This window comes from Castanea sativa, chromosome 3, assembly GCF_040712315.1.
Source record: "Castanea sativa cultivar Marrone di Chiusa Pesio chromosome 3, ASM4071231v1".
NCBI lineage: Eukaryota > Viridiplantae > Streptophyta > Magnoliopsida > Fagales > Fagaceae > Castanea > Castanea sativa.
In genome coordinates this window covers 42,736,986-42,750,307 of record NC_134015.1, presented here as the reverse complement: position 1 = coordinate 42,750,307, position 13,322 = coordinate 42,736,986, and the positions used below count along the sequence as shown (strand labels likewise).

Genomic DNA, 13,322 nt, shown 5'->3' with positions numbered 1-13,322 from the left:
ATGAATTATTACATCTCAAATCCCTATTTGCCCACTCACCAAATGCAAAATACTCAAATAACCCCTACAAATACTTCCCACATATTCCCAAATACTCTCTATACAAGCCCCATAAACTATTGTGGGCCCATACAACTACTCACCATGCCATTACCATATTGAGCCACAAAATTATACCATGTCTACAACAACAAAAAAAAAAAAAAACCAAACTCATTTACCTTGTGGGCTAAACCCCAAAAGCCCAACAAAACCCTTTACAAAGCCTGTTGCTACACGGCACCCTTACAAAGCCCGTTGCTAAACGGCACCTTACTAAGCCCATCGCTACATGGCACCTTACTAAGCCCGTTATTACATGGTACCTCTAAAGTCTGTTGCTACACAGCCCCTCTAAGCCCGTTACTACACGGCACCTTACTAAGCCCGTTGCTACACAGCACTTCTAAGTCCGTTGCTACACGGCACCTTACAAAACCTGTTGCTACACGGCACCTCTAAAGTCCGTTGCTACACGGCACCTCTAAGCCTGTTGCTACACAGCACCTTACTAAGCCCGTTGCTACACGGCACCTTTACTAAGTCCGTTGCTACACGGCACCTTTACTAAGTCCGTTGCTACACGAAAATATTTTTTACAAAATCTCAAACTATCTTACAAAGCCTAAAAACTATTTTGGCACTCACTTTACAAAGCCCAAAAACTATTTTGGCACTCTTTTTACAAAGCCCAAAAACTATTTTGGCACCTATTTTACAAAGCCCAAAAACTATTTTGGCACTTATTTTATAAAGCCCAAAAACTATTTGGCAACTATTTTACAAAGCCCAAATACTAATTTGGCAAACTATTATACAAAACCCAAATACTATTTTGGCACCCATTTTACAAAGCCCAAAAACTATTTTAGCACCTATTTTACAAAGCCCAAAAACTATTTTGGCACTTATTTTACAAAGCCCAAATACTAATTTGGCACCTATTTTACAAAGCCCAAAAACTATTTTGGCACTTATTTTATAAAGGCCAAAAACTATTTGGGAACTATTTTACAAAGCCCAAATACTAATTTTGCACTTATTTTACAAAGTCCAAATACTATTTTGGCACCCATTTTACGAAGCCCAAAAACTATTTTGGCACTCACTTTACAAAGCCCAAAAACTATTTTGGCACCTATTTTACAAAGCCCAAAAACTATTTTGGCACTTATTTTATAAAGCCCAAAAACTATTTGGCAACTATTTTACAAAGCCCAAATACTAATTTGGCAAACTATTATACAAAACCCAAATACTATTTTGGCACCCATTTTACAAAGCCCAAAAACTATTTAGCACCTATTTTACAAAGCCCAAAAACTATGTTGGCACTTATTTTACAAAGCCCAAATACTAATTTGGCACCTATTTTACAAAGCCCAAAAACTATTTTGGCACTTATTTTATAAAGGCCAAAAACTATTTGGGAACTATTTTACAAAGCCCAAATACTAATTTTGCACTTATTTTACAAAGTCCAAATACTATTTTGGCACCCATTTTACGAAGCCCAAAAACTATTTTGGCACTCACTTTACAAAGCCCAAAAACTATTTTGGCACTTATCTTACAAAGCCCAAAAACTATTTTGGCACCTATTTTACAAAGCCTAAAAACTATTTTGGCACCTATTTTATAAAGCCCAAAAACTATTGCTGCCTTCCACAAGAAAAAAAAAAATCAGATCCAAGGCTTACTTGAATGCATCCAGCAATTCCATGGCACTATTCCATACTACCTACTGTTGTATCTTCACTATTCCATGGCACTCTTCACATTATGCATCAAACAATTGCAAGAGAACTTTCTTAATCCATATCGGATCATGCCAACATTTTGCTACATTACTATTCAACCTATTTCCATTGCTACATGGGAAACCTTTGCTAAAAAATGCTCTCATGAAGAATTAAGGATCACTCTTGCTGCCTTCCACAAGCAAAAATCAGATCCAAGGCTTACTTGAATGCATCCAGCAATTCCATGGCACTATTCCATACTACCTACTGCTGTATCTTCAAATTACGCAATCTACCCAGCTGCTGCAAAGATCTGAAAAGTTACTGCAACTGTAAAATTCCTGCACCGCTGGGAAGCAAGATGAGTACTCCACAGTCCTTGTTAATTCTGATCATAACCCAGCAAATGGTGAAAAATGCAAGAGGCCAATGGCCAACAGCTTGACAAGAATCCACCTACCGCTTGGAAAGATGAAGTAGTCTCCAAACTATCTAAGTTCAACAAAGAATCATCCACCAACATTTCCAAGTGGCACCCTCGATTCTTACTTAAGGGCAACAAGAGGTTCAGCTGAACTTACTTCCTAAACACAAGGTGGAAGCTGCCACCATACTGTTCTATTGCTGGATCCAGACCATCGTCATCAATCTGGTATTTCCTATCTTACTGCTGGGACCCATGCCAACCATACTTTCCTGAAAGCTGCTAATTCTATTTCCTTCATAGACAATGGCACAAGGATCAAATATTTTCAATCATTATCATCTACTCAATAGTCATTACATTCAGCAAATCACAAAGTCATCTAGAATGATGAACCACTCGTTCAAATCAAGAAAATATTACTCCAGCAGTAAATTGACACACACCCCGCAGCTTACCTAGGCAGACAGAACAAACCCCAGCTACTCATGTGCAATGCTCCAGCAGATCCATCAGTCTATATAGCTGCCCCTAGTAGACAGACTTACTGATCTAGCATGCTCAATCAAGCAATTATCATACAAGATCAAGCCTCTCCACATTTGGGGGCTTGGTCTTATCAATCCAAAGGTTCCATCGCTAAGGGCTGCAATTGGAAATTTATCACAACAAAGTACAACAATATCAATGGAGAAACATTTTACGACTGGGTTATTTTCTGTAGAAGCACTTTACGGCTGGGTTACTTTTTTCTGCAGAAGTACTTTACCGCTGGGTTATCTTCTACAGAAGCGCTTTACTGCTGGGTTATTTTCTGTAGAAACAAATGGAGCTCTATCCATTGTAGTATTATTATGCCAAGCTATGGCAATCCCACGCACCCTCTTCAAAGCCGTGGAAGTCCCACGCACCCTCTTCAAAGCCGTGGTAGTCCCACACACTACACTATTGAAATCATAGCAGTCTTATGCATCACACCGCTGGGATCTTTGCAAATGTCATCTTAAACTTGGGGGCTTAGTCTTACACTATCTATTTGAGAGGACTACATGTAGATCTACATAAGGACCAGTCACTCCACCAATTAAATCAAGGCTACTGCTCTAGCTGTGGACTTTCTACTACATTAAATCTCTACATGTCTAGCAACACCTATTTTATTACTCCAATAGCATCGCACCCAGCTACAATCCTGAACAGGTGCAACATTACCTTGTTGCCCTCACTCCAGTAGCACCGCACCCAGCTGTAATCCTAACCAACTGCAACATTGTGTTGTTGCCTTCAACCCAGCAGCACCACACCCAGCTACAATCCTGACTAGTTGCAACATCACTTTGTTGCCCTCAATCCAGCAGCACCGCACCCAGCTGCAATCCTAACTAGCTACAACTTTGCTTTACTGCTTTCAACCCAGCAACACTACATCCAGCTACAATCTTGACTAGTTGCAACATCACTTTGTTGCCCTCACTCTAGCAGCACTGCACCCAGCTGCAATCTTGACCAACTGCAACATTGCATTGCTGCCTTCAACCCAGCAGCACCACACCCAGCTACAATCCTAACTAGTTGCAACATCACTTTGTTGCCCTCAATCTAGCAGCACCACACCCAGCTGCAATCCTGACCAACTACAACATTGCTTTGCTGCCCTCAACCCAGCAGCACCATATACAACTGCAATCCTAACCAGTTGCAACATTACCTTGCTACCCTCACTCCAGCAGCACCGCACCCAACTGCAATCCTGATAAACTTCAACATTGTTTTGCTGCCCTCAACCCAGCAGCACCACATCTAGCTACAATCCTGATTAGCTGCAACATTGCTTTACTGCCCTCAATCCAGCAGCACCGCACCCAGCTGCAACATTACGTTGCTACCTTCAACCCCGCAGCGTCATCTCCAGTAGTCAACAATGTCAAACTAGCTCATCTAAAAAAGTCTTCTAGTAAACCCTCTACTCATGCATGCCCTTGTAGTACAAGCCCATGCACTCGGGGGGCGAAATGTTGAGGACTCTTTTTTCGGCCCACATGACATTACTTCATTGGCAACCCATGCCACATCAACATATGGATTGGGCTCACATAATGAATCAAAGCTCACGGCCCATATTACCTCTCTTACACTCATGGCAAGCAGCTTCTTCAATAAGAGCTCATATTTGTACAACATCACAACAAAACCCGAGGTATGTCATCTCGTCTTCGGCTTATGATCCAAGCTCATAAGTCTCTTCGAGGAAACTTTGGGAGTCGTGGTTTGGAAGGCCAAGAGGTATGTCCAGTAAAGCTCCAGCGGTTTAAAGTTGATAAAAGAAGCATGTTGCTTGGCGTATCTTCTCCAACTCCTGAAACTTTGACAAGTCCGTGTGTAGCGGGTAACATATGGTAAGCATTTCTTATCACATAGCACTTAAAATGATAAAATTCCCTATTGCCCTTTTCCTAAAACTTAATATGCATCATATGACACATACTCAATATCCCCAACCATCTAGCTGCTGGGAATATAACTGCTTATTCAATCCCCAGTTGCTGCTATACAAATTTAGAAACTTCATTATATTATTCTACATAAACTACATTACTGCTTTCAGTTAAAATCCAACTCAAACACATGGCCTAATCTGATTGGCTACCTTTTATCTCCAACTATATGAAAAATATTCATTATATCTCTCATACCCAACTGCTGTTTGCCATAATCAGACCATGTATTTCTCTGCCAACTGCCAGAGCAGAACATTAGATACTCTTCTTTCTTACCAAGATTACGTCACAACACAATGAGGCCTTGACTAAATCTCTAAAGCTTCATTACCTTTCAACCAATCCTTCTATTACTTGCTAGAAATGTGTTGTAATGGAACCTAGCACCAAAAACACAAACACCCAAAAGGGGAAACATTTCTAACAGACCCCCAGCAGTGTATTCAGCAGTTGACACTTGGTTGGAAGTGATACCATCAGCCATTTAATGCTGAAATCCCAGCTGCTAGCTGCTATGCCTAAAATAGCAAGATGCCCTTGAAAGAGATCTTACCATTTTCAGCTAAAACCATAAAGTAAATACTGAATGACCTCTCCAATACTCTTCAATCACCATGCTAACCTCTTTTGCTTCTGTCCAAAGTGACAGCTGCTCCTAACAGCTGGGACAGCTTTTCCTGACAGCTGGGACAGCTTTTTCAGGACAGATGTAACAGTTGATCCAGCAACCTTAGCAATACTTTTTTTTTCCACATTTGGCTAAAACCAAAACTAGCTAAACTAACCATCTTTTTCTTGCCAAAATACCTTCCTTTTCTACTGCTCTTTCCCCAGCAGCTTTTACCCAAAATAGCAAGAACACCTTAAAGCTAAACCTACCTTTTTTGCCCAAATCTTAAGATGGATTTTCTAAAGATTCATTGCTATTTGGGACAGATTTTGGCTGAGATTCTTTGCTAAAATACGCCCTTAAACTCAGCTTTAAATAGGACCCTTCATCAACACCTCAAAAGGAGGACACCAAGGGAGAAGAACTCTTTCACAAACCTCTCTATTCTTTCTCTCTAAGCTCTGAATGAAGTTCTGAATTTTTAGTTTCAAAATCAAGAACTAAACTCTTTAGCACTTAGCTTACAAATGCCTTCATAAGCCCTCATCCACCCTCTAGTAGAAAATCCCAGTAGTACATACCAGCAGAAAAGCCCAGCAGTAAATTCCAGCAACCTTGCTAAACACACTGCAGCACTATTACCTCTCATATACTCATTCTCTCACTCTCTATATTCAGAAAATACACCTATTTTACTGCTCCCATCTCTAAATGCCTAAACGCACTTCCATGCTCTCACAAAATCTTTCCTCTTGGAAAGTAATCTCTACAACTTCTCCAACGGTTATAATCTCATATTTTTGCTATCTTTAACCACCATATCTCTCATACTTCCATAAATCATACATGTTACAAATACTCCATCTCACAAAACACCTCTTTCTCCACTTCTCTTTCTCCACTTCTCTTACACAATCTCATACACATTTACTACACCATTACATAGAACACACTACACTCATCTAAACTCCACTCTCATACTCTCTCACTTTGAAGTTCTACTATTTTGCTGCTCATAAACACATATCAATACTCTTCTCTATCTCTCTTATAAAAGCTCTTCTCATGGAAAGCGTAAAATTTTATTACTGAAGCCCTTCTCCTAGAAGGCACCAAGACCTCACATCAAAACCCTTCTCATGGAAGGCACAAATCCATCTTACATAAAGCCCTTCTCTTAGAAGGCACAAATACTCCATACAAAGGCCCTTCTCATGGAAGGCAACACTATTCATAATTTCACAACGACTAAAAGAGCATTGTCAAAAGGGAAAACTCATTTAAGTGCATGGTAAGAGGGGCAAGCTTAACCAGCACCTACACACAGCTGGGCACACTCTCTCTCCCTCCAGTTGCACCCATTTTTCCCCCTCAATCTTGAAGTTATCAGGGCAAACTGCCTCTCTACCGCTAGGGTCATTCTGCTGGGATATTATCAACTCACAGAAGTTTTACAGCTAGGCTACAAACCATACAAAGATAAGTGACTTTGCTTCCTTATCTTTAAATTTATATTATTGAGTACATGATAACTTCACATTTAAATACATTACTTCACATTTAAATACATATTACTCTATTCCAACTATTAACCAAGGCTTAAACTCATTTAAATGCATGATAAAAGAGGCAAGCTTAACTAACCCTACTGCTGGCACTCTGCTGGAATCCCATCAGCTCACTAATGCTACACAGCTGGGCTACAAACCATACAAAGATAAGTGACTTTACCTCCTTATCTTTAAATTTACATCATTGAGTACATGACTACTTTACTTCGAAATAAATACTACTTTATTTCAACTACTATTGCAACTATCAATCAAACCTATCATATCAAGCACATATTACATGTTTATTCAACCATTATCGTGATTCTTAGACTTTGGCTTTAATGGTTTAGTAGGCTTAAAATGTACATCGGTAGCCGTTGGACCACGTGGCCCAATGTTGAGTTCTGAGATGCAACTCCCCGAAAAGAACCCGGGCCTAGCAAGGTCACTAATCTAATGGATAACACGTGGCCGAGCAACCGAAAAAGGCCCCCTAACAAGGGCTTAACTCGGTTTTGAGAAAATTGAGTTTCAAAAGAGGGGCATTTCCCTAATTAGTTTGGAAAATGGGGCATAATGTTTTTTTTTTTTTTTTTTGCGCGAAAAGGGCATTTGCCCATTTTGGCCTTATATTCCCACAGCCATTTTGAGTAGATTATCCATTAAACAAGAATTTATTTGTTATTAATAAAAGAGAAAAAATAAATATATATCTAATAATTATTTTTAATATAATTCAATTCTATAATTTATCAAAATAGAATTCACCATTCTTTTTAAATTCCAAGAATCTTTTATGATTAATTTTATACGAAAAAGTCTCAATGTACAAAATCAAAGAATATATAAAAAATCTTTTTTTTTTTTATTTTATTGCAAAGCCTAGATCTGACAAAGTCTGGATGAGTTGATGAGTGCCACTAAGCATGTGTTTGGCAAAAATTAAAAAACCAACTTATTTTACTATTCAACTTATTTTTGCAACTATTTATAATTTTATAGGTCCCACTGCTTTTTTGGTACTATTTATAGGTCTCGCTGTACTATTTTAGCTAACTTTTACTTTTATCTACAATACTTTCAATAAAAAGTTTTCAATTTCAACAAAATAAGCGGATCCTAAACAGACCCTTATTATCAATCGCTGCACTTATAAATCTTTAGTGGTTAATCTTATAATCTTATTAGTATCAAGATTTTAGGATTTATTTTATTTTATTTATTTATTTTATTTTTGTCCTAAGCAAGTTTAGAGATATTTGTTATGAATAAATTTATTTTCCGTAGGGGATCACAGGTGCTGGCTACGTAGCCAATCAGCAATTTTATTTTTCGAGCCTCTTATTTGGCATACTTTCAATCTTAGGAGTAAGGGACAGGCATAAATTTTGGGAACCCGAATTTGAAACTCTTATTATGTTATATATATATATATATATATATATATATATATATATATTTTTTTTTTTTTTTTTTTTTAAATTGCAGAGGAAGGCCATGGCTTCTCTTGGTCTGAAAGTAGTTCCATCCTGTACTCTGCTTGCTGGACTGATCCTGACCGATGTATTTCTGCCAGCACACACACAGTGTAAGAAAAGAGAACCTTTGTTTTGAGAAAAACACATTCCATCATCTCTTTTCCATCTTTTTTAATTTTTGATTGAGATTTTGTATTCCCTTTCCTCACCCATAAACATAGACCTTGTGAATGCGAGAAAGCTTATGGAAACTTGATAAGCTACATTCAAATCCAATCTCTATTGGTGGCATTTATCCATTGGTGCTTCAACAGAGGGGTCTCTGGTGGGTTAGATGAAGAAAAGACTTGGGAAAGTTGGTTACTAGTTGGAGGCTTAATTACACAAGGAGATATAGGCTTAGAGGGTTTATAGTCATCCATGTACTGCAACTATTCATTCTAGTGGAGATTTCCGACAGATAGTCAAGTGAGAGGTTTTTACGCCCGGTGCTTGGCTTTTCCTCTTCCTAAACACATTTTGGTGTTTAATGTGGTTTGCTTGATTTTCACTTTATTTTCTTTGCACTATGTTATTGCCATGCTTTGTATAGTGTAGCTTGTGTGTTTGAAAATTGGTTAAATTATTTACCCTTGAACTAGTATATTTAATTTAGGTTAAAGTTGATTAAGCCGTAAAAAGCATGTTTTAGGGTTTTAAATAAGGTTAATATAGCATCTTCTTGTACAGTTTAACCTAGTTATTTAGCCAAGTGATTAACTTAGGTAAATTATGCAGATCTAGGTTAACACATATAAATCATATCATTGAAACAGCGCGAAAATTAAATAACACAACGATATGATAATCTAGGAAAACCAAACCGATAAAAAACCTAGGGAGGATTTAACCTACCTATCCTCAAGGTAAAATGAATCCACTATGAAAGAATTGAAATTTACACAATAGCAACTTAGACCACTAACATCCTATTACTACCTCGAGTAAGAAACTTACTACCACAACCACGTGACAGCTCCGAGTCCACGGACTACTTCTTTCTCAGACAGCAAGTACAAGCACTCCCGCTTGTGTATCTTTAAACTCTTAATGCAGCAACTGAATGATCACCAAGCTCTCGACATCAATCTCGATCTTGATAACTCTAAGTATATGTGAAGGCAAACACCTTTAGATCTCACAAGAGATTCATATACACAGCATAAACAACAATTGCAACAACTTTTAAAACATGACTAGGGTTTTCCCTCTTATACCTAGGGCAAAACATAAAACCCCACACGTCAAACAAGCTTGGGCTGAGTTGGAAAAATTCTACAGAAAAACAATCTGCACGAGCTTCGATCGATCGATCGAATCTAATTTTCGATCGATCGAGCCAGGCAGATTTGCATAGTAAATTCTGTAGTGCACTTGATTCCAACTTTACACATAAACATACTTTGAGCAAGTCTAAAAACAAGACTAAACATTTTAATCATGGTCTGCCAACATTACAAAGTGAAGTTCTAATATATTTAAACCTAAAGTCTTAGAACCCAACACTTCTCATATAATTATCCAATAGCCTTAACCATCTTAAGAAACGACATATTCACTAAAAATCAAATTAAGGATAGATTTTCTTTCACATCAAATTAATATAGAGCTTAATATATATATATATATACACACGCGCACACACACACAAATGGAAATGAAGTTTTTCACATCAATAAGGTTTTATTTTGTTCGGTTTCCAAAAAGTTAAAAGATCATACGTTCGTACTCAACATCAATGTTTTAAATACCGTTCTAGTTTGGCCATTATAACAGAAAATTTCGAGACCGATCTATTTCAGAGTAAGGTTTCAAGGTTATTGCTAAAGGTGAAGTAATTATAAAAAATGGATTTAGGGGGAAAAAAAAACATTTTAATACTGGCCCAAATTACCATACTAGGTAGAATTTAGTGGAATGAACTGAAATGGATGGAATAAAGTGGAATAGGCTGGACTTTGGAATAAGATGAAATAGAGGGATAATTCGTACCGGTTAACTAATTGGAATAGAAAATTCTAGCCATTCCAGATAGAATGGATTGGAATTCATTACTATGCTGGGCATATGAGACTTTGAACATTAAATATGAGATTTATGATCATATTCTTGATAGAACTCACATTTCTCAGCAACCACGTGGATCAATTTGAAAGGAACGGGTTCATTCAAGGAAAATTGTTGTAAAGCCTTGTACCCTTCGCACTGGTACCCTTTTCCTAAATTGGTGGCACCTACAATGGCGGCAGTTCTCGGCTGTTGTCAACCAGAAAATAGTGGTTTTTGTTTTAATGATCTTGAACTTTATAGATGCAATATTTTTTCTAATTTTTCCTAGTATTTGTTGTCTTTAATGGCTTTGATGCTTTTCTTTAAATGTTCTATAATATGCTTATGCTTAAATAGTTTTTTTTTGCCTGTAACACGTAAACATCACTTAAAAATCTCACTGTCACTTAATTATGAGTGCTGAATTATTAGTTTACGTTTTTATAAAACTAAAGAACTATTTAAATAAAACCTCGTTCTACACACCTTCGAATTAACAAAGTGAAATGGAACAACTTGCACCAATTACGTGCTCGCATGATCATTCAGCGCAATAGAATTTCGTAGCAATTGATTGATTCTTTTTAAGTCATCTCAACAGAAATTTATATAACTCTGCTAGCCACTGTGGTTTTCCATTCAATCATCATAAGCTCACTGCCATTTTCAGTATTAGATTAACCATTAAACCTCATTGATCGCTTTGAGCTGTAAACAATGAAGCTTGAAGTCCAAGTTATCTCGGAGGAAACCGTCAAACCCTCATCTCCAACCCCTCAACATCTTCACCACTACCAGCTTTCCTTCCTCGATCAACTTCAACCCCTAGTTTTCATGCCTCTGATTTTTTACTACCCCAATTACGGTGAAGCTAATCTCAGCAATGTAGAACAAAGTGACCGGATTAAGAAATCCTTAGCGGATGCTTTAACCCGATTCCACATGCTAGCGGGACGGGTTAAGGACAATCTTTATATAGATTGCAACGATGAGGGCGTCCACTATGTGGAAGCCAAGGTTAACTGCAGTCTTTCTGAATTTCTTGAGAGTCCAAACCCTGGTGAGCTCAGCAAGTTTCTGCCATTTGAATTGGACGAAGTCAATGAGTTACCCGCAGCAACCCAAGTCACCTTCTTCAACTGTGGTGGGCTTGCGATTGGTGTACTCATGTCCCACAGAATCGTAGATGCCTTATCTTTCATCTTGTTTCTCAACAGTTGGTCTGCTATTGCTCGTGGTGATGGCGACATAGTGAGTCCTCCAATGGATATTGCCAAGCTATTCCCACCACAAGATTTATCTGGCTTCAATCCGAATATTGGGATCACAAAGGATAAAATTGTGACAAAAAGGTTTGTCTTTGATGCATCGGCTATAGCAGAAATTAGAGGCAAATACAGTTCTGACGACAAGAGCATTGAATACCCACGTCCGACTCGCATTGAGGCCTTATCCGCTTTCATATGGAGCCGCTTCATGGCTGCTACTCAACCAAAACCAGACCCAAATAAGATCTACAATATTCTTCATGCTGTAAACTTACGTACCAAGACAGACCCGCGTCTTCCATATGAGTACTTTGGTAATATTAGCCGACATGCTGTGTCAGTACCATCCAGAGACATCGTGGAGGGCATTGATGGCATTATTAAACCAATGAGAGAAGCGATTAAGAAAATCGATGGGGATTTTGTTAAAATGCTTCAACAAGGTGATGTGTACTTAAAATATGCCAAAGAGAGCACCTCTAGATTCCTAAAAGGGGAGGTGCTTACGCTTTCCTTCACCAGCTTGTGCAAGTTTCCTCTATATGAGGTTAATTTTGGGTGGGGGAAACCAGCATGGGTTAGCTCAGCTAAATTCACATTCAAGAATTTAGTTGGTTTCATTGACACAAAATCGGGGGATGGAATAGAGGCATGGTTTCACTTGAAAGAGGAAGATATGGCTAAATTAGAAACCGATAAGGAGCTCCTTGCCTATGTTTCTCCAAAGAAACTCATCTAGGCAAAAAACGGCTTTTATTATTCTGTTCTTTTCTATTATTGTTTTTTCTCATTGAATTTCAGTTTGAAAGTGCGCCTGTTGTGGCTGGGTTTTATTTTATTTTTACTCAATATGGAATTTGATAATTATGTAAACTAGCCGCAAACCCTCGCGATGCGCGAGAATATAAATATCATGTAATGAGGCATAATATATAAAAAGTAAAAATTACTTCAAGTATTGTCTCTTTTAAAAAAGAAAAAGAATTCTACAAATATTTTTTAAAATCTTTTTATCTCTACAAATATATCATTTATTATTCTAACTTCTGTTGTAGTGCACTATATTTGCCTAATATACAACTAAATTTTATAAGTTTCAACTTTCAAATTAATTATTCAAAATTTTCATCTCCTAAGAAATAAGAAAATTATCGTAATAATAAAAAATTATCACAAAATTACAATGTTATCTTAGCCAAAGTTAAAATGAAATTAAAGGAATAAAAAAAATAGACTTTATAATAAATTTATTACTCAAAAAATTGGTAGGCATATTCAAATTCCTATTTCAAAAAAAAAAAAAACTAAATATTAACCCAATCCAAAATTTAATCAAAGCTATAAAAGGGAAAGAAAAGACTTTATGATGGGAAATTTAAAAAAAAAAAATACACAATACCAAAACAAATATTAAAAAAGATGATAGACCAAGAATGTATTGACCCATTTTGGTAAATTAATCAATTAATTATCCAAGTGAATGAATTAGATTCAATTACATGCAATAAGCGTGCTAGCACAAATAAATCACCAACTAAGTTAAATGTAGCGAAAAATAAATTTGACACAGGTAATTTGTTTACGAATGGAGAAAACCACCGAGGCAAAACCCCACCAGGTGA

At 37.3% G+C, this 13,322-nt stretch overlaps 1 protein-coding gene across 1 annotated transcript; it reads left to right on the top strand.

Moving 5' to 3' along the window:
* The first annotated feature begins 11,149 nt into the window (after positions 1–11,149).
* LOC142627230 (stemmadenine O-acetyltransferase-like) lies at positions 11,150–12,439 on the top strand. The gene has a single exon (XM_075801049.1). It carries the CDS (start codon positions 11,150–11,152, stop codon positions 12,437–12,439), a length of 1,290 nt encoding a protein of 429 aa, XP_075657164.1.
* The last annotated feature ends 883 nt before the right edge of the window (positions 12,440–13,322 follow it).

Coding starts and splice junctions, on each gene's coding strand:
- LOC142627230 (XM_075801049.1), top strand. CDS start 11,150: ATGAAGCTTGAAGTCCAAGTTATCTCGGAGGAAACCGTCAAACCCTCA.